At 42.7% G+C, this 22,075-nt stretch overlaps 2 protein-coding genes across 7 annotated transcripts in view; both read left to right on the forward strand.

Annotated features, from left to right (window-relative positions):
* Nucleotides 1–12,590, forward strand: part of EXPH5 (exophilin 5) — a 79,819-nt gene extending 67,229 nt beyond the window's left edge. For all 6 annotated transcript variants that reach the window (XM_019469242.2, XM_019469243.2, XM_019469244.2 and 3 more), the window contains one exon: nucleotides 3,899–12,590. In XM_019469242.2, the coding sequence (XP_019324787.2) occupies nucleotides 3,899–9,285 (5,387 nt within the window). In that variant the 3' untranslated portion in view covers nucleotides 9,286–12,590. The remainder of the gene's footprint in view (nucleotides 1–3,898) is intronic.
* Nucleotides 12,591–18,260: 5,670 nt separating this feature from the next.
* The window catches only part of POGLUT3 (protein O-glucosyltransferase 3), a 28,643-nt gene continuing 24,828 nt past the window's right edge, over nucleotides 18,261–22,075 (forward strand). The window contains exon 1 of the mRNA XM_053900531.1: nucleotides 18,261–18,529. Within this exon, the coding sequence (XP_053756506.1) occupies nucleotides 18,328–18,529 (202 nt within the window). The 5' untranslated portion in view covers nucleotides 18,261–18,327. The remainder of the gene's footprint in view (nucleotides 18,530–22,075) is intronic.

A 22,075-nucleotide genomic window follows, 5' to 3' on the forward strand; every position in this document is an offset into this window, starting at 1 on the left:
ATATCATACCCTGTACTTTATTTTTGAAATCCTTTTATTTACCTTATCTGAAGAGGAGGCCGTTATGCTATTTATTGTATTGCTTTATGTTTATTTATTTATTTTCGAGAGACAGAGCGAGAGTAGGGAAGGAGCAGAGAGAGCGAGGGAGAGAGAGAATCCCAAGCAGGCTGTGTGCTGACAGGACAGGGCCCATTGTGGGGCTCAGTCTCACAAACCGTGAGATCATGACCTGAGCCAAAATCAAGAGTGGGATGCTCAACCAACGGAGCCACCCAGGTGTACCTGTTATCTGCTATTAACACAAATATTAAAGAATCTTATATTTGAATATAATCTAAACAAATATGCCCAGACCAAGGCTGATAAATCTGTGGAGTGAGAGTAATGTTTAATATTAACCTCCGGTAAAAGGAAATGCCTTTTTAGGAAATATGTCTATAAAGTACTGTTCCTAACAGACGTTTATTGTTCCCAATCAGTACCTAAAGGCACAGTGGTGAAATCTGTTGTTGAACAATTAGTCTTGTACAACAGATGACAATAAAGACTGAAACAGATTCCAAAAGTAACTACATGCACATGAATGTTATTATTATATAAGCATAGCTCCTTTTTTTAAAATGTTTTTAATGTTTATTATTTATTTTTGAGAAAGAGAGAGAGAGGGAGAGAGCGTGAGCAGGGGAGGGGCAGAGAGAGAGGGAGACATAGAATCTGAAGCAGGCTCCAGTCTCTGCACAGAGCCCAATGCGGGGCTTGAACTCATGAACCATGAGACCATGACCTGAGCCAAGGTCAGACGCTTCACAGACTGAACCACCCAGGTGCCCCAAGCATGGCTTCTCTTTGCATAAGTTATTCGGTATCAAAAATAAGGCTGGGCATCTAAAAGTGAACTCTGAAGTCATTCACCAGCTTCACCCCGAGGAACTAAATCCGATTGGCAAAGGCAAGGGCTCTGTAGTTGGGACAGGTGGGGTGGTCAGTGAGGGATGTCCAGCTAGGGGGTCAGCCTTTCAGTAAGATGGCTCCTGGCAGAGAACTTGCTTCAGAGAAAAGAAGCCCAGAGGAAAATCTCTGTTCCAAAACACAGCTTTCGCTAGTACAGGAGAGCTACTGTTTACAAAATGAAAAAAAATGATTTGTCTTCTCTGAAAATAAAGAGGAAACACAGATTTTTTTTTTTTTTTTTTTTTTTTTTACCTCAAGAGTAATGAATAAAACAGCACTACTTGGGATTATAAGTGGCTTTGAACAATTTAGAAGCTTTCTCTGGGGATGTTAAGAGGTGTTATAACTGGGGAGGATTCCAGGTGATTTCACCTCTTTTGTTATACTTTCCTCTATTTTCTGTTATTTACCATATATATGTTGCCCTTGTAGGCAGCAAAAGACTTTAAGGGGAAAAAAACTACGAACAGCTGGAAACAGAGAACAGAAATCAGAGACATTTTATTACAATTTGTTTTAAAGACGGATTTTTACTCATTACATAGTTTTGTTTCCTTTTTGCCTCACCTTACGGTTTGGCACTGTTTGATTTGTGTGTGTGTAGATATATGGAATTATTTCAGAGACTGGAGATAATTTTCTTCCTTCATTTTTTTATTTCAGGATGATTCCCTGAAGAATTCCTTAGTTATAGATCTTTAATGCTCAAGATTAGTTCTTCTGCTGGCTGTGCATACTTAAATAGCACCAGCTTACAAATAAAATAGGGTGGGGAAAATCCAGAACATCAAAACTCTCTTCAGTACCTGCCTTAACCTAGTTGACATGTCCGCAGATACAGCCCACATACGTTCACAAATACTGACTCTGTCACTGCAGAGTTAAAAATCAGAATTTTTAAATGATTATTTATTTACTTTTGAGGCGGGAGGGACAGAGAGAGACACAAAGAATCCAAAGCAGGCTCCAGGCTCTGAGCTGTCAGCACAGATCCCGACGCGGAGCTCGAGCCCACAAACCGTGAGATCATGACCTGAGCCGAAGTCAGATGCTTAACCGACTGAGCCACCCAGGTGCCCCCAAATCAAATTTTTTAATGACAAATAATTTTAAATAACCAAGGAGAGAATGTATCATTTTATGTAACAGAGGAAGAAAGGTATGACTTCTCCAGCAGCTTAAATAATCCCATAACTTATTTCTCAGACAACTTTTGATTCTCATTAATGAACATTTCTTCAATAAACACATAATCTGTGTGTTTGTATTTATTGGAACATGAATGTGGTAAAGTATATCCACTATAGGATGGCCCTTAGGGAATCTTGAGACCTTAAAAAATTATGGTTCTATTTAAATTCGGAGAGGTTTTTATTGAGGAAAAGAGGTCAAATATGATTAAATAAACACAATTCAAAGACACAGAACCTGTGGTCCTTGTAAGCATGATCTCTGGGGCTCAGATCGCCCTAGGTCCTCTGTGTTATGAAGAGGTCACTGAACTCTGACATGGACACCGCCCTCTGACCTTGCCATTGAGAGAAACAGGAGCAAACATTGCTTAACGGCAGCGACTTCAAATCCTTGTAACATTATGAGCTTATAGTGAAATCATCTTTATAGTTCACTGAAAGAAAGAATGAAAAGCGAGCTTTTATGGCACAGGCGCTGCATTGTGCAGACCCAGGAGACTGACTGCCTGGATCCACTTACTAGCTGTGTGTCCCCAGCAACGGAATCTGTTCATGCCTCAGTTTCCTCATTTACAAGACAAGCACAGTAATAGTACCAATCTTATAAGGTTATGTGAGGATTTAATGAGTTAATAAATTAAGTGTTTAGAACTGGGCCTGACACATAGAAAGTACAATATTATAGGGGTGATAATGGGTCTTAATTTTTCCAGGAAAAAAACAATCGACCATGAGCATATCATTTAACAATATTGTATAGAACTCTAAATTTTATATGTTGCTCAAATCCATCCAAATAAGAATGTTTATAAATTTTTTAAATTTTTATTTATTTATGTATTTATTGATTTATTTAGAGAGCTAGAGCATGAGTGGGGGGAGGAGCAGAGAGAAGGGAGACACAGAATTGGAAGCAGGGTCCAGGCTCTGAGCTGTCAGCACAGTGCCCGACGCGGGGCTGGAACTCACGAACTGTGAGGTCATGACTTCAGCCAAAGTCGGACGCTTAACCGACTGAGCCACCCGGGTGCTCCTATAAATTTTATAAAGTGTGTTTATAAATTACCTGCTTAAGCTTTTGGTAGTAGTGCCATTTGCTTAACAGTACAACTAAGAAATCACGCGTTATTTATAGACTCTCATTCTTATTGCAGTCCTCTGAGGTAAGCATGGTGGGAAATATCTTAGCTACCCTAGTGACACAAAAGATGAGCTAAAAAGTAAAAACACCACAATTAAAATGTTGTGGTTAGAAAACAAAAATGTAGCTTTATGTTCTTAAGGCATCGTGGAAGGTTAGTTTTGAAAAAGTATGATTTGGAAAAGCGTGAAAAAAGAAACTTCTACCACAACCTTGTAAAAGTCACAGTCTCTTAAAAACATAATCTAAATTAATGTCACCACATTTATATAAAGAGCCTCCTGGGTGGCTCAGTCGGGTGAGCGTCCAATTTTGGCTTGGGTCATGATCTCATGGTTCGTGGGTTCGAGCCCTGCATCGGGCCTCTGTACTGACAGCTCGCAGCCTGGAGCCTGCTTCAGATTTGGTGTCTTCCTCTCTCTCTCTCTCTGCCTCTCCCCTACTCATGCTCTCTCTGTCTCTCAAAAATAAACATTAAAAAAAATTTTTTTAAATAATAAATGATTTTATTTCTTGAAGAAGGACCTCAAAAACTCATTATTATTAGACTGTAAAATCTCATACAAAAAAAAAAAAAAAAACCCAAACCTGACTCATATTCTCCTTTCAGTTTTAGACGACTTGGATAATAAACTGGCTCAGGAACAATGTCCAAGCTCAGGGAATACCACAGCACCTCTCAACTATGGATCAAGAGCACAGTGCAGTCATTTTTACTCCAGGGGGAACACGCACGGAAATATCACGGGAAGGTACCAAAACCACCATAATGGAGCTTCTAATATGTCTATCTATGACATCCTAAGACCAGGAACCCCTAGGGAAGGTTTTAAAACCTTTTCTCCTAGAACAAAAACAATTTATGATATGTACAGGACAAGGGAGTCCAGACTCTCAAAAGAAGATTACGTGCAAAAGAATAGCTTCGGTAGTACTTCTCTGTGTTTCGACAGCAGGCAGCCATCAACTTCACCGGCTACAATATATTTCACAACAAGAAGCTTACATTTTCCAACAATAACTCAGAACAAGAGTGGATTTATACCACCAAGACACCAGCAGAGCCCCAAGAGAACTCCTTTATCATCCATTATATGGAATAGATCAGATACTTCCGGAGGTAGGCAGAGCCACGAAGAATTCCTGGGGGCACCTTCACCGATGGAGATTGACTCTGCTGACCAGTATGTGTATCCCAGGTGTTTTCAGGAGAATAGGAGATACGAATTTTACCGTTCGCAGAGTGTTTACCAAGGTGTTCATTTAGACACCTACATGGATAATGCAATGAGTCCTGACCCATTTGAGAACTCAGAAAATATGCCATTCTACCATCAAGAACACCCATTTGCTAGATCTTTCTCTAGCAATACCTTTGGACGAAACAGGGAACAGAGATTTAAACAAAGTCCTCTTTGGGGCCAACACGAAGAACATTCTTTCTGGTCTGACTTCCCTCAAAGTAGGCATCCATTCACTTCTCACAGAGACTCCGAAATGATATCCATGGAAGTGTCAGCTGGTCACAGCCATAGCATTCACTCTCAACACTGGGGACCATTTTCTCCTGGTTACAAAACAAATATTTTCAGAGGTCATGAAGAGCCACATCTCTGGCAGTGTGACTCTCAGACAACCACACTGGAGAGCACGGAGGTGTCGCGAGACAATGAGAGCCAGACGACTCATTTCAGCATGCCAAACGTTTGCCCTGGGACGGGTCCCAGCTATCACAGCACATCTGGCAGGTCAGCATGCCAACAGGGCGGTCCTCCTACAGAAGTACACCTGGACAAAGAACCTTACTCGTTTGGAAATACTCAGACGACTCTAGCATCCTCATTCAACACCTCCTTCCCCCCGATTCCCGATGACAGAGGGAACCCTCAGAGGCCGAGCTTTCAGGATCCCACAGTTGCTGTGCACAAAATTAAGCCTGCCTCTCTGCCAATAAAAAGCTATACGGAAGTCACTGTGACCAAGAGCGATTCGGTCGATTCTCCACCTCTTACTGAAAGCCCACCCAGTATCTTGGTCACACAAGTGACTAAGGAGAAAGTCTTGAAGGAATCTCTTCGGGAAGAAGACAAACAACTACACAAGATGGACCGGACACACATGACAAGCGAAGTCCCCCAACCGGTCTCACAGACAGTAACCTCTAACCATGCCTCTGATGTTCAAAATCCCCTCTCCCAGGACTCAGCCGAGGGCAAAGGGTTTGCTTTTAATGCATCTACCACAGTAAGTTCAAAGAGGTCACCTGGAGTCATTTCCAGGAAAGAGAGCCCCAAAATTCATATATCACACAGAGAGCGTTCCAATGAACTTAAAAAAGATAAGAATCACACGGGGGACAGAAAACTTGGCTCAGCAACTTCCCTTGCTTTCGTTCAGGAACGCACAACAGCGTCTTGGCCCAGCCCAGATCAAGGTTGTCACCAGGAAGTAAGAGCAAGTACTGAAGCTATTTCAGGCATTATTAAAAATAACCACTGGAGCTCTGGACCTGCTGATGGTCAAAAGGCACAGTCTGCAGAAAAGCCTGCTATTTCAGATACCAAGGAAGAACAAGGTACCACAAGTCCTTCCACCAACTGTAGCAAACCAGCTGCTCGTCGTAAGATCCCACGCGATTCTTCAGATCTGTCGTCGGGTATACTACCTGGCTCCTCACCATCGAGTAATTCTTTCCTTGACACTCCGGCGATTCTTTCAACAACAGTGTTCTCCAGGAAAAGTCCTTCGGGCAAGGATCCATCTCCGGGAGAAAGAGCACAAAAGGACAATGATAGCAAGGACCAAAGTGATCAGTTTGCCCTAAGCCCCTCAGAAAACCCAAAGCGTAACGATGAGTGTGTACTTGTACACAATGAGGCAGTTGATGTTGCCAAATGGCGTTCTCCCTCTCCTTTCAAGGATGGGAAAGGAAAAGGAAAAGTAAGGCGACGCATAGCCTCTCTGGAGAAGTTAAGCAAAATGGAAAGGAGATCAGCACCCACCAGTGATAACAGTAGCTCCGTGGAGATGAATCAAAGCAATTCCAAGCCTCCTGAAGTTCACACGACTTCCTGCACCTCACCAACGAAATCAGCCAGATTTCTCATCAATAACAGGAAGTCGGAAAGTAAGATAATGGCTTCTCCATGTAGGAATGAACCACTTCCATTCCAAGTCAAAAATAATGTGGAACACCCAGCAGGGAAGTATACATTGAACAAATTCGGTCCCACTTCTTCTGAGTCAGAAAGCAAATGTTCCAAAGCAGTGTCAGACTCGGTCCCAGTAGCACCTGAAGCCACAGAGAAGGTGACAAACCTGAAAAACATTGGGTTTGCTTCTGTTAGAAAAGGACCACTTCCGTTCCTCATCAAGAGGGCCGTGTCGTGTCCCTCAGGGGTACCAGATGCCTCAGATGGGAGAGACAAAAGAGAAGAATGCTTGGTCTCAAACACAGATGATTCTGCTGTAACACTAAAACCTTGGGAGGCGATCATTAGCCCTCTGGAAAATAATTCACCTGTTAGCGATTTGTCTTGGCCAAAAAGACACCACCAAAAGCAATACTTTCCAGAATGCACTGAAAAGGATGGTAAAATTGCTGCCTCCGGGACAGGCCTATTTTCCCTTTCAAATGAAGACCCTCTGCCTTTCTCTTCAGACGCGTCAAGAAAAGAAAGTGGGAAAACGTTACGTAAATTTAAGACCACTAGTACGTTTTCTGTTTCTGGCGATGAAGATAACGTAAAATGTCTTGAGGTGGTTTCAGTATATTACACTCTACCAAGGAAATACAGCAAAAAATTCTCTAACATTCTTGAAAAGTATACACGATATATCGATTCACTTACGGAATCAACTAAAGTGGAGACTGAAACCTTTCCCAATGCTTTTGAGAAAGAAAAGCTAAATTATTCTACCCAAGAGCAGTCAGGAACACCTTCATCTGAAGGTCTAAAGATGCTGGTCACCTCTGCTCAGGAGAAGACCCACTGTCTTTCTCACGCCAGTGAAAATATGACCGTTTCACAATTACCAAGCCTTTGGCCCTCAGAACCAACATTACAGGAAGTGGATTCTACTGAGGCACGTGTTTCTCTTCATAAACGAGAATCTAAAACTGGAGGGATTTCCCCAGATAACTTCGCTAAAACACCCCTAGGTGATTCAGAGAGCAGAAAAGAGAGAGGGAAAAGATCACAAAGCGAAACTCTGCCTCCTTCATCAATGCTTCAGGAAAAAAAAGTTACAGAAGAGAAAGCTGAAAACTGTCAGCAATCCAGTAAATCGGGCAACAGTGGTCCTTCTAATCTCCCAGCCCATTCAGAAGAGAATGCTGGAAGTTCCCAAAATGGAAGAAGTTCCGGGGAATGTGTAGGTACTAGGATAGCCATCACAGCTCCTGGAACTGGAGAAGGCCTTCCGAGAGAGATCGCGGACGGCAGTTCCAATGGATTGCAGCCTAGTCAAGTAAGAGGGGAAATTGGAACAGATTTCCAAAAAGAGACTAGTAAACCACTTTCTGACTTGGAAAGCCAAGTCTTTGCTCTTACTCCAGCTTTGCATAAACTACAGCTTTTTGAAGGGACTTGTTCAGGTGAACCAGATTTAGATAGTTTGCAGTCTGAACCCAGAGAGCTACCTCCAAGGAGTCAGGAGATAAGCAGGACAGAGAACAGCAAGGCTGAAGATGAAATGCTAAAGTTGGCATGGGATCAACCTTCATTTCCTGGAGGAAACAGTAAACAGAAAACCAGCTTGGATGACCCAGAAAAAGGGAAAAACAGATCCGTAGTTAAACACAGATTGGCAGCCATGTCCAAAGCAAGCAGAAAATTCCCAGCTAAAGATTTAAGCCCCAGAAGACACGTAGCTACTATCTTCCCCCAAAGTGGGAACAGTTCTGGCTTTGGCAGCTTATCTCTTGGCACGGCCGAGTGCAACCTGCCGTCCCCTGAGCCTACTCCAAAGTCCATAGAGTCCAGAAATGAAAGCAGGTTGAGTTGCGATATAACGGATGTGGAAAAGTCAGAGAACTCTCTCCAGGTTCCTGTAATACCCAGTAGAGAAGCTTCCACACACTTAAGCAATCCGAAGTCTAACAGCATTTCACAGCTACAGCAGAATGGGGCTAAAAATATCTCAGAATCATCACCAAAGTATGAGAAGTCTCAAGATGTAACAGCAGCTCAGACTTTGGAAAGAGAGTCAAGAACTTTGGCCCAACCCACATTCCCCAACCTCGGGGAAGCAGACTTCTCTGACCATCAGAGAAGAATAAACCTTCCTTTTCCTTTGGAGCCTACAGAGAAATCTAGAGTAAGCATTCCATTGGCCAGTTATCAGCAACAACAAAGAAGTGCTTCATCTCTGGAGTGGGGACCTGAACTGCACCCCTATCGTTCAAACAGTTTAAAAAGCATCAATGTGCACGGCGATCTGGTACGCAAAAGTCATCCTCCAAAGGTCAGGGGGCGCCATTTTTCTGAGAGCACTTCTATTGACAATGCCCTGAGTGAACTGACCCTCGGGGATGAATTCTCTGGCAACAGCGGATACAGTCGAAGATTCAGATCCTTTTCTGAGCTTTCCTCCTGTGATGGAAATGAAAACCGGACTTTGGGTGGCGGCAGAACAAAAATGGGGCCCAAGTTTGCAACATCTATATCTAGACCTATTGACTATGGAATTTTTGGGAAAGAACAACAGTTGGCTTTCTTGGAGAATGTAAAGAGGTCACTCACACAAGGAAGATTATGGAAACCAAGTTTTCTTAAGAACCCCGGCTTCCTGAAAGATGATGTAATTAACCATCCTCAGCCAACAGAGCTACCAAGCTCAGATTCTCCTAGCGGCCAGATGCCGGAAGATGCCTTATCTCCAGGCGCACCACTTTGTATCTATGAAAAGACTCCAGTAGACTCAGATTGTGACACGGACACAACCACGGATGACGAATACTATCTGGATGAAAATGACAAAGAGTCAGAACTGTGAGGCTTCTTCAGTAACATGCATATAACCTTTCCACCAAAAGTTTGTAATGGAAATCAAGTGTACATGTGTATGCCCTTGAGAAGGACACATATAAAAAAGATCTAGTGTGGGCAGCACCTGCTCTGAAACTACCCAGATTCTCTTTTTTTCCCCCCACTCTATAATATATAAACATATATAAGCATTATATGCTTCCTAAATTCTAGAACAAATGAATTCTTGTTTTGGGGTGGGGTTCTCTGCCGTTTTATATATATATATATATATATATATATATATATATATATATATATATATATTCATTCTGAGCCTTTCTCCCCTCCCTCCACTTCATCTCTAATTCACTATCCAATTTTGGCTTTCTGCTTTACTTTCTCCCTAACTTTTTTTTACACCTTGCACTGTCATTTATAACCCTAGTGTCCCAGGCGTACACAAAACTTATTAATTATCCAGAACAACCAGAAAATTCTGTATGGCCTCTTCCAATCCATGCCCTATATTCAGGACATTAAAAAAAATGTAGGGATGATGACAATGGAGTAAATATTATCATCCTGTTTGACTCATCAGCATTTAGAAGGATTAGGTTTTTTTTTTCTTTCTTTCAAACAAAGATAAGGAAATTTTCACAAGGGCATGGTGTTATATCCATAGTGAAGCCAGGGAGCAGATGTTTGATGTATTTGTTGAGGTTACAGAAGAGGAGCTGAATCCCTTTCAAACCAAAAAATATGAGCACTCCTGGCAATACCTTTGAAGACGTTGGTACGGTCTGGGTGACTTGTTAAGGACTGAATTAAAAAAAAAAATTTTTTTTAACGTTTATTTATTTTTGAGAGAGAGAGTGCAAGCGGGGGAGGGGCAGAGAGAGAGAGAGACAAAGAATCTGAAGCAGGCTCCAGGCTCTGAGCTGTCAGCCCAGAGCCCGATGCAGGGCTCCACCTTAGGAACCATGAGATCACTGCCTGAGCCGAAGTTGGACGCTTAACCCACTGAGCCACCCAGGCATCCCTAAGGGCTGAATTTTAATCTAGTCGATGAGACTCAGACTAGGCAACATGCTGGTGCAGAAGGTGGCTTGGCCACAGACTGTGCTTAGGAAGGGAGCATGACTGGGCCTGCAGGCACGTGGACGTCTGTCATGAGACTGGCTTATCCTCACTGCAGCTTTCTCCTCGGCTGGTTTTTCTCATTTCTCCAGGACAATCCGTTTCTCTATTTTTATTTGCAGGATAGAACACTTTTTTTTTTTTCTGTGCATGTTCTTGTCATGAATATCAAGTGGGAGCACTGGCCAAGCCCCTCAAATGCTGCTGAGTCAGATCAGACGCCCTGGGATTCAGTCTTCTTTGCAGGATCATTTACCAAACCCATGGGGAATTATAAGGCAGAGCTTCTAAGGGCTTGTCGCTAGGATTCTCTCAATAATTTATCTAGGCTAAATACATCTCATACTGATAACTTGATTTCTAACTCTTTAGTTGCCAGGCAGAACTTCTGGAACTTTCTCTCCTAACAGGATCAACACCAGTAGATGGCAGTGAAGATAACTGACTAGAACTACAGAAAGCAATGCCATCCGGGATTTTCATACTATGAGGGTCAGTGGGAGTGGTTTTCATTTTGATTGGTTTATATTTGCTTCCTGGCCTAACTTTATTCTCCATTTTTCTCACCTAGTCTGTTTCATCCATGTAAATTAAGGATAATGGTAGTGCTGGTGAAGCAAACCGAGATCTGGAACTGATAGAAATGCAAGAAAGAACTATATTATTATTATCCTCGTAACCATTGCTTTGCCCGGAAGCAACATGCCACAGCTAGTTTACATCATTTCCGGGACTCTCAAAACCAGTAAACATGTGGTAACTAACATGAAAGCTATTCCCTGAATCTGTAAATTGTTTTAAAGTCCAGGCTCCCACCAATACCAAGCTCAAAGAGACTAATCGTAGCATTTTAAGTCAACTGTTCTGAATATTTGAATTTGTATGGTAAAGAGCAAATAACATTCCATCCCTTTTTTTTATGTTTGTAAATTCTGCCTTTCCCCTTTTTGTATTTATCTGATTATTTAAGTGAAATTTTCATAAACCATGACTTAAGTTTTCCATGTAATTTTTAAGATATTCAGAGTTAATATTTTAATATTAAGCTTCTCAGTTTTTGAAAAATGATCGGCTTGCAAGCTCTATTTCAGTAAATACTCTGAGTTTACATGTATGTTACAAAAGGTGAAATGAAGTTACCTTATTTTTCACTGAGTGTAGGCTATAGCAACCGTCAGTTAAGGTGAGGATGAACAGCTACCCCGAGGTCCTACTTCTCTGCACTAGAATCTACTATTTGAATTCGAAGGTAATTAATTGATGACCACTATTGCCCTATTTGCCTGTTGGTCTGGCTCAAGAATCAAGAAATCCGAAAATTCACACAAATAGCACCTTCTGGAGTTTTATACTTTTATAAAAACGCTTCGTTAAAGAAGTACAGCCAATTTCTATGTATTTTAACATACAGACTGCTGCTTTTTAATATTCATTTTTGGTATAGCTATAGTAATTTATAATCGTCATTTTTATACCCCTGACTTGTTTTCTCAAGGATACAATCATTATTAAAATAAACATTCACGTAAATGGAGGAGTAAATCATGAGGGAATCTGTTCTAAGAAGTACCTTTAAATTATTAACTTGTTTAGATAATGTACTTCAACTGTACCCTGTAAAGTTTATGTAAAATAGGGCTTCATGAGGTTGTTTCCATTTTTAGAGACCTCCTTCTAAATGATTTACCCCTTTACGTTGTAAATACAATGATGCTTATCAAACTCCCAGCTGCTACTAACAAGGTTTTGACTGATAGAAAGTGAATTAAAGCAACTTTGCATAGAAGGTAAATGGGTGCCTGTACTAAAATTGAGAAATTCACACCTCCATAAGAGCACTATTCTCTGCGGAATGCTAGAAGGTTGAAGTGGACTTATTGCTAAGTTTACTGTTAACAGTAGTGATAATGCTTTAGAATATCCCGTTTAAATGTACGGGGTAAATATGTAAATATGTTACTTTCCAAGCAAGTTTGTGAATGTATTACCACTTAGGGGCTCTCTGTGATTGGCACACCTGTGTTTCTGAAGCAAGCAAGCCTTAAGCACTTTTATTAAAATGTTAAAATGTCAAAGAATCCTTTTATGTATCTGTTCTCAATCGTTTTCTCTAGACATGAAAAGTGTTAACAAGACAAGGTGCAGATTTAAAACAATGCCTGTGTTGAAATAAATGATTTAAACAGATGCACCTTTTGACTTGTTTTTTGTTTTTTGTTTTTTGTTTTTTTTAATTCCCAGCCTCAAATGATTATTTTTTAAGTGTGAAAGTTTCAGGAAAAATTCTAAAAAGGTGGCAGGGATAGATGGGGGGTGCCAGATGCATTCAAACAAATCTCTCTGGTTGTTGAATGAGATCAGCCTTATATGGAGTTTTAAAAACACATTGACTTCTCTTTTTCACTCGTCTGCAAAAGCAATCAACCAACACAGGGAGATCAGTCTATCTGGTTGCAGACCAGGGGAGGAATGAAGAAAGTCTGGCATCTCTGTCTGAGAGGAAGAGGGAGCTCCATGGAGTTGGGTTATCCATTGCCCAGTAGCATTGGTGAAAACTGAACAGTTCTTTCCAGTTGAAATATAAGACACGCAACATTAACAAATCAATAGATTTGTACTCATCTTGTGTCTTTTCTAGAAAAGCAACTGAAAGGCTCTTTCTCTACCAAGGACAGCAGAGTGTTGTCATCTTGAATACGTGCGGTGTCTTATTAAAATTTACCACAGTACATTGGTTCAGCCAGGATTTTTAGTTGTAGACAACATAATCCTCTTGAGATTGGCTCAGAGAAAAAAGGCCTCCTTGTAAAGCATCTGCAGTTTGCTCACAAACACACTGATAGGGAAGACAAAACAGATATTCAGTGGAAATTCCAGCACCAATATCTCAAATCATGTCACAGCATTGGACTGCCATGGGAGCAGCTGTCTCTGTTATGAACAGGAAGATGCCACATCAGGAGGGAACCAACACACAGACTCACTGCATTCACCCCGGGGAAGTCACTGCAATAGAAACAGCAGCACTAGTATGGACGGACTTACACGTAAGCATTTTTATTGCTACGATGTTCGTTGTGCCAAAACTGTCAACGGCACACTCAATGAGAAATGACCGAGGGGCACCTGGGTGGCTCAGTCGGTTAAGTGTCTGACTCGGCTCAGGTCACCATCTCGTGGTTCGTGGGTTGGAACCCTGCATTGGGCTCTGTGCTATCAGCACAGAGACCTGCTTCTGATCCTCTGTCCTCCTCTCTCTTGGCCCCTCCCCCATCCACGCATACACTCTCCCTCTCTCTCAAAAATAAACAAACATTAAAAAAAGGGTGAGGCGCCTGGGTGGCTCAGTTGGTTAAGGTTCCGACTTCGGCTCAGGTCATGATCTCACTGTTAGTTTGAGCCCCGTGTTGGGGGCTGTGGTGACAGCTCGGAGTCTGGAGCCTGCTTCAGATTCTGTATCTCCCTCTCTCTCTCTGCCCCTCCCTGGCTCACGCCTGTCTCTCTCTGTCTCTGTCCCTGTCTCTGTCTCCGTCTCTCTCTCCCTCTGTGTTAAAAGTAAATAAACATTAAGAAAAAATTAGAAAAAAAGAAATGACTGAAAATATGATGGAACATCCACCTATGTGATATTATGAAGCCATTAAAAAGAATAAAGTAGAACTGTATCAGTTGACTTAGGAGAATTTGTATTAGTACTATTGAGTGAGAAAAGCAAAATCTCATTTTCTAAAAAGCATTACTAAAAAACCTGCATATGCATGTGTACATATGAGAGGATACAGAAGAGGCTAATATGTCATTTGCTTTGTGGCCAGGTAGGGTTTGGGAGGTATATTTAACAAGGGAAGGGAGAGAGAAAGGGTAGCCAAGATCACCTCCAAAAAAGAATATGTAGAAATATACACGTGTATGTACAACTATGATTATATTTGTGCATTTAGAATTATATATCGGTATATAGATAAAGAATTAAAGACAATTGTTTTAAAGATTTACTCTCCAGGAGAATATTTAATGTTATTTTCTGTTAAAAGGTAAAGAAAAAAACCTTTAATTTCTACTTAAATTTTCATGACATATTGTGTTGTTGTGGTTTTTTTAAAGTGTATTTATTTTGATGGGGCGAAGGGTAGAGCCTACAAGGGGCTCAATTTCTGATCTCTCTAACCAAACCATGAGATCACGAACTGAGCTGAAATCAAGACCTGAACTGATACTTCACCGACTGAGCCACCCAGTCACCCCGGAAATATTCTGTTTTAATAAAATAAATGCTGGTACTAATTTTCCCTCTGAAATCAAGACCTGAACTGATACTTAACCGACTGAGCCACCCAGTAACCCTGGAAATATTCTGTTTTAATAAAATAAATGCTGGTACTAATTTTCCCTCTGAGCTCATGCTTTTTTCCCCGACCATTCTTTCCAAGTTTTCCTGTCATTCCAGTCTAGAGTAAACTTGGAAGAAGTTCTAGAAATGTTTTGGAGGTATGCAATGGAGACCGATATGATTGTCTCACCAGCAGTCACTTTTTTTCCTTTCCTCTGGGAACTTCATTCTCTCTTACACACACAGACACTCGTCTCACCACCATCCCCACATACATGCTTATTGTGGAAGAATCGATGTTCTTACAAGACACTAAGAGTGTTAGCACAGTTGACTGTTTCGGAGATGGGTGCCTGACTCAGGCTGGACCAGTGAGGAGTGGTGCCTGGGGTGGAAATACCCCTATATGATGAGGTTCTAAAAGCAAGTTAATATTTAAAGCACTTGTCTCACAATCTAAAACCCATGCTAGGAACTGCACTATATAAAAGGGCAGACACTGAGGGGCACCTGGGTGGCTCAGTCGGTTAAGCGTCCGACTTCAGCTCAGGTCACGATCTCGCGGTCCGTGAGTTCGAGCCCCGCATTGGGCTCTGGGCTGATGGCCCAGAGCCTGGACCCTGCTTCCGATTCTGTGTCTCCCTCTCTCTCTGCCCCTCCCCCGTTCATGCTCTGTCTCTCTTTCTGTCTCAAAAATAAATAAACGTTAAAAAAAATTAAAAAAAAAAAAAAAAAGGCAGACACTGACTTTAAATCCCCAGCACCCTGGAGAATGAAGGTGTTGAAGTAGGTGTTAAATATTATTGAAATAATTAATGTTTCACGCATGTTATGGGGTCTAAGCTCCTCTAACCCCATGTAAGGTTTTTATTAATTAATGACACTGAAAAAGACAATTCTCTAAAGTCAGAAGAGTAATTTATTACAAGGATACAAAGATACCCTAGAAACCAAGGGCAGAGATGCCACTTATGAACTGTAGCAAGCCTGTATAGTGCACCAGAGAGTTTTGTGTATTTATCCTCCATTTACAGTCTATAAAGCAAATGATGGTGAAGTTTCCAGTGCCTCTGCTTAAGAGATCAGCTACAAATTGAAATCTTTTTTCCCTTAATATTTATTTATTTATTTAGAGGGATAGAGAGCAAGCAGGGGAGGGGCAGAGAGAGAGAGGGAGAGAGAATCCCAAGCAGGGTCTGCACTGTCAGCATGGAGCCCAGTGCAGGGCTCAAACCCACAAACTGTGAGATCATGGCCTGAGCCAAAACCGAGAAGTCAAATGCTTAACCGACTGAGCCACCCAGGCGCCCCCAAATCTCTTCTTCTAAGGACCCCAGTTAGATTGGATTGAGGCCCATCCGAATGGCCTACTTTTACTTAATCATCTCTTTTAAGGCCCTACCTCCAAATACACATTCTGAGGTAATGGAGCTTAGTGCTTCAATATATGGATTATGGAGAAACACAATTCTGCCCAGATCGGGGAACATGGGGGTCCAACACAAACCAACGTGAAACTCTGACAATGACTAATAAAGTCCTTTGTCTCTGACCCAGGAGTCTTGTGTCTTTTGATAGCATCCGTGAAACAGTAACAGGCTAATCTGTTAGTTTCTAAGAGGCTAGAATCTTAGACCCTGTACAGTTCTCAACACCCATATTTTAGCGCCTACCACAATACACTGTGGTCTTTCCACTAAGCCACACGAGTTTTATAGTCAAAGTATAATGTCTAAAACATAGTAGACATTGAATAAGTATTTGAAATTTGATTTATGATAAAGAATCGAGGGGCGCCTGAGTGGCTCAGTTGGTTAAGCATCCAACTTCAGCTCAGGTCATGATCTCACAGTTCGTGGTTTTGAGCCCCATATCGGGCTGTGTGCTGACAGCACAGAGTCTGGAGCCTGCTTCTGATTCTGTCTCTCCCTCTCTCTCTCTGCCCCTCCCCCTCTCGCAGTCTGCCTCTCTCTCTCACAAATAAATAAACATTAAAAAAAATTTTTTTAACTAAAAAAAAAAAAGAATCTAGTCAAGGCATTGGTTGATCTGAAGAGAGATGCTTTTAAAGATACAGATTAAAATGAGAAAAAAAACAGGTTGGTATAGATTCAGTATTGCTAAACAGGAGTTCAGATACAATTGTATGGCTTGATAATGTGCTCAAAAAATACTGGGTGTTACCACAAGTATTATGTAATATATTAGGATATATTATGTAATATATATATATATATATATATATATATATATATGGCCATATTTTACATATCATATCCTCTCATATCAGCTAACCCTCAGATTATTTCTCCAGAAATTTTTTAAAGTCTGATTTTGGAAGAATGTGAATAAAATGTGTTCTACACAATTTTTCAAAGTGATAGCTAAAGCACAGCAATGCTTTCCATTTAAAGCATGCAGACAACTCCACAAATAAAACCTATCAATGAAAGTAGTACTAAATAATGCTACACTTTGGCCTTATCATTTACCACTGATTTACTACCAGTTTCTGAAGATCTTTCTAAAATACAAAGAACACTGTCTACAACCTCTACTCAGTATTACTAAAATGGGTCAAGAGAACTGGGACGGGTTGTGCCCTGGTAAAAGGGAATCATAGCAAGAATGCTGGGTAGTCCAATTACCGCCAGGAGATGAACAGAGAGGGTGCCTGGTTCTAGCGTTTCTGAATAGGGGTCCTGAGTCAAGAGGGTGCAGAATCCCTGTGTCCACTCCACTTCGGGTTCGCCCCGGCTCACGCAGCCCGAGCACAGTGTTCATTTTCTTGGAATAGATTTGAACCATAAGCAGATAAAAGAAACAAAAATAATTAACAAATGTGGATCAGTCAGAAGACAAGGCAGCCAGTGGCTTCCAGCGCTGAGGGATCCTGCCAGTCTCTTCCCGAACCCACCTTCCACATCTGAGTGACCAAGACCAGTCATACCTCATCAGTTTCAGGGGACAGGAGCCACCTGACAGACGGGAAGCTCACCGGCCAGGCTCAAGGTAAGCCTTCCGCCCCGAATCCGGTTACCCCGGTGCCCAACAGCTCCCTTGGGGTCTGTCGCAAACCTAGTGGACGCTCCGAAAACGCTTGTCGAGAAAAGCCGAGTGTAGGGGGAAGGAGATGAGGGAGAAGCTGGGGGAATCTCAGAGCAGAGGACCACAGAGCTTTCAGAGGTGGCGTGGGGAGGGGAGCCAGGACCGTGCCAGTCGCTCTGCACCTTGCAAACCCAGTGAAATCGTGGGCTAGAGGCGTCTTCCTAAACGACTTGGAAGTTCTTCGCTGCGGGGGCCCTTGGCTCGCCCCCCTCACCCCTACCCCGCAATCACCACTGTGCTGGCGTCCTTTAAAAACAGTTGATGAGCTCCGGCAACCGGAGGAGGGGGCGGCCGAGGGCGCAGGCTCGCAGCCTCGGCCGCTCGGAGCCGCGCCCTCCGCTGACCCCAGGGCGAGGCGCACGGGGCTCGGGGCCCGGAGAGGGCGGGGCGGCGGGAGGCCGCGCACAGGCCCGGCCCCGGAGCCCGGCCCCTCCCCGCCGCCCCGCCGCTCCGTCGCCGCCGGCGCCGAGCTGACCTCCGGGCCCGGCGACCATGCCCCGCCTCCCGCGGGCCGCGCTGCTGCCGCTGCAGCTCGCCCTGCTCGTGGGCGCCGGGGCCCCCGAGGCGTCGGTGAGCGCGCCGCGGAGCCTGGTGTGGGGGCCCGGGCTGCGGCCCGGCGTCGTCCTGCCCGTGCGCTATTTCTACCTGCAGGCCGTGGACTCGGAGGGCCTGAACCTCACTCGCTCGCCCCCAGGTAGCGTTGAGCCGCCGGCCTCCGCGCGCCCCGGTCCCCGCCGCCTGTGTGGCGTCCTTCCCCCCCCCCACCCCCCCCCCGGTCGCCCTTCCCGCGGGTCCGGCCGCCTCCCTTGGCGCCCCGCCTCCCCGGACGCACCGGGAGGGCGTCGCAGGGCGAAGTCCACTGAGTGAGTGAGTGAGTGAGTGAGTGAGTGAATGAATGAATGAATGAATGAATGAATGAATGAATGAATGAATGAACTCCCAGGGCCCTAACTGGGACGAGGCGTGGGCCCTGGGGTCCAGCTGCAGGCGCTCGGCGAGGCCGGGGACTCACACGCCTTAGCCGACCACCCCAGCTGTGACGCAGGGAGCGCCCCCACGCGGTGAGTCATCCAGCCCCAGAAATCCTCGGATTCCGTGGTCGAGGCCTGGTGGCTTGCGGACAGCCAAGTCCTATCCCCCGGGGAGATGTCAGAGCAGTGCGCACAGGGGGCGTGAGTGCGAGATGTTTGCCTTCTCAGTTTGGAGTTGTCACCAGCAGCTTGCAGGAATTAGTGAAACTCTCGGTCCGCACGGTGGATCTTGTCCTGAGTCCCCTCCCACGCTCTCCTACACGTCTTGCCTTTGCAACGTCTTAACGACTTGTCCTGGTGGTTTCTGGGTGTTGCCAGTCAGGATTTGCTAATTTATGTCTAATTTATGTTCAGCCAACTGGCATCCTGTTTTATCAACCAAGAGGCAGTAGAACCCGGCACTGTTTCCATCGCCAGTGGGAAACCATGACTACTTGTTTTTAGTTTTAGAAGGACTTTACATGGCCCTAAGGATCAGAACAAAAGATTCTTTTTTTAATGTTTATTTTTTTGATGTTAATTTATTTTAAAGAGAGACAGGGTGAGCAGGACAGGGGCAGAGAGAGAGGGAGACAAAGAATCTGAAGCAGGCTTCAGGCCCAGAGCTGTCAGCACAGAACCAGAAGTGGGGCTTGAACCCACAAACCTTGAGATCATGACCTGGGCCGATTTTGGACACTCAACCGACTGAGTCACCCTGGTGCCCCTTTTTATTTATTTTTGAGAAAGAGACAGGCAGAGAGACAGAGAATCCCAAACAGGCTGCACCCCCCCCCCCCCCACTGTCAACGCAGAGGTTGATGGGGGCTCAGACTCATAAACAGTGAGATCATGACCTGAGCGGAAATCAGGAGTCTGTCTTTTAACCGACTGAGCCACCCAGGTGCCCCAGAATAAAAGATGCTCAAACCCAGGTTCGAAGTCTTCCACTATGGGGTGTTAACTATAGAAATATAGAAAAGTATAAAGTTTACTTTCTAAAATTAATTTTATAATGTTATAATGGGGTGCTTTAGAAAGAAAAGGGAAAACTAAAGACAAATTAATTTATACAGGAAAAAAAAATTATATGATCCAAAATGGCATGCTGCTAATCTTACTATTAATGAAAGAGCTATACATTCAATTAAAATTCTAATTTTTAATCTAAAAATATTGGCAAAGCGTTTTTAAGCGGTAACACTCAAAGCTGTTAAGGGAGCATCTGGAGACTCTCAGTGACCTTCATGCTCTTCAGGTGGCAGCACAAATTGCCAAAAAGTTTCTGGAAAGCCATTTTCCAAATGTACCAAGAGTGTTAAATATTTAAAAATTGAATGTACAAAAAGATAACGTTCAACACTTAGAAAATATAATTTCTGAAAAGATGTCATTTGCAAACGATGTCCATGCCCTTTAATCTCGTAATCTGATTTCTAGGTATCTGTCCTGAGAAAATGGTCAGAATGTGATTTACATGCAAGAAATTCTTGCTGCATTGTAATTACTTATGGCAACAAATTTAACTAGCCAACCATAAGGTAGTTGCTAAATAAAGTTTGGTACATTCATGTGATGGAATGTTTGACAGCCCATTAAACTTAACATTTTAGATTCCACTCATAGGAAGTATTTAAAATAGTTAAATTCATAGAAACAGAAAGTGGAATGGAGGTTGCCAAGGGCTGATGGAAGAGGGAAATGGGGAGTTGTTGAAAAGGTATGGTACAAAGCTTCAGTTTTACCAAATGAAAAAGGTGTAGAGATTTGTTGCATAAAAATGTGAATATACTTAACACTACTGAATTGTACACTTAAAAATGGTTTAAGCATCCAACTCTTGATTTCGGCTCAGGTCATGATCTCATAGTTAATGGGTTTGAGCCTCACATTGGACTTGAGATTCCCTCTCTCTCTTTCTCTCTCTGTCCCTCCCCAGCTTTCTCTGTCTCTCAAAAATAAATGAATAAACATTAAAAAAAAGAGAGTTTAAAAAAATGGTTATGATGATCAATTTTATGTTATATGTTATAACCATGATTTTTTTTAATTTTAAAAGATTATTTAATAATGCTTATACTAGGGGCGCCTGGGTGGCTCAGTAGGTTGAACATCCGACTTCGGCTCAGGTCATGATCTCGCAGTCTGTGAGTTCGAGTCCCGCGTCGGGCTCTGTGCTGACAGCTCAGAGCCTGGAGCCTGCTTCGGATTCTATGTCTCCCTCTCTCTCTGCCCCTCCCCCACTCATGCTCTGTCTCTCTCTCTCTCTCTCTCTGTCAAAAATAAATAAACATTAAAAAAAAATTAAAAAAATAATGCTTATACTACATTATCAGTAGACTAAACAGGAAAGAAATTATATAGTTTCCTTCTAATTTTATAATAAACAGATGAAACTATAGCTCACTCATTAATGTTCTCAGTGGTTATAGCAAGAGAATAAGGATTTCTTTTACTCTTTTTTCCCAGGAAAATCTCCCCCCAAATAATCTTAATGTTTTCATAACCAGGAACAATTCATAAAAACCAAAAGATTTCACCAAGTCTTTTCAGACACCCTCAATTTCGTACCCTTCGATTCTCCCTATTTCCTATCATGTTACTTGATCTTTAGCTTCTATTAAATGGCTGTCCTGTAGTTCTGAAAAGCTCACCCAACCAGTTTTTTACATCTCTACCACCATTATTCACTTGCAAATCCCAAAATTTTCCCTTCTCCAGGAACTTAATGAAAAAGAAGCAATTAAAAAATGTTTTTCAGTTTTATTTTAGAGCATAAGCATGGGAGAGGGGCAGGGGGGGATGGGGGAGAGACAGAGAGAGAGAGTACCTTAAGCAGCTCCACACTCATTGCGGAGCCTGATGTGGGGCTCAGTCCCATGACCCTGGGATCATGATCTGAGTTGAAATCAAGAGTCATGCCAGTGAATGTCAGAAGAAAGCCGGAGTAGCCATAATTAGACAAACTAGATTTTAAAACAAAGGCTGTAACAAAGAGATGAAAAGGGCATTATATCATAATTAAAGGGTTTATCTGTCAAGATCCAACAGTTGTAAAAATATATGCCCCCAACTTGGAAGAAACCAAATATATAAATCAATCATAAACATAAACAAATGTATAGATAATAATACCATAATCGTAGGGGACTTTAATACTCCACTTAGAGCAATGGACCGATCATCTAAGCAGAAAATCAACAAGGAAACAATGGCTTTAAATGACACAC

This window comes from Panthera pardus, unplaced genomic scaffold, assembly GCF_024362965.1.
Source record: "Panthera pardus isolate Hobbes unplaced genomic scaffold, ASM2436296v1 HiC_scaffold_12, whole genome shotgun sequence".
In the NCBI taxonomy this organism is placed as follows: domain Eukaryota; kingdom Metazoa; phylum Chordata; class Mammalia; order Carnivora; family Felidae; genus Panthera; species Panthera pardus.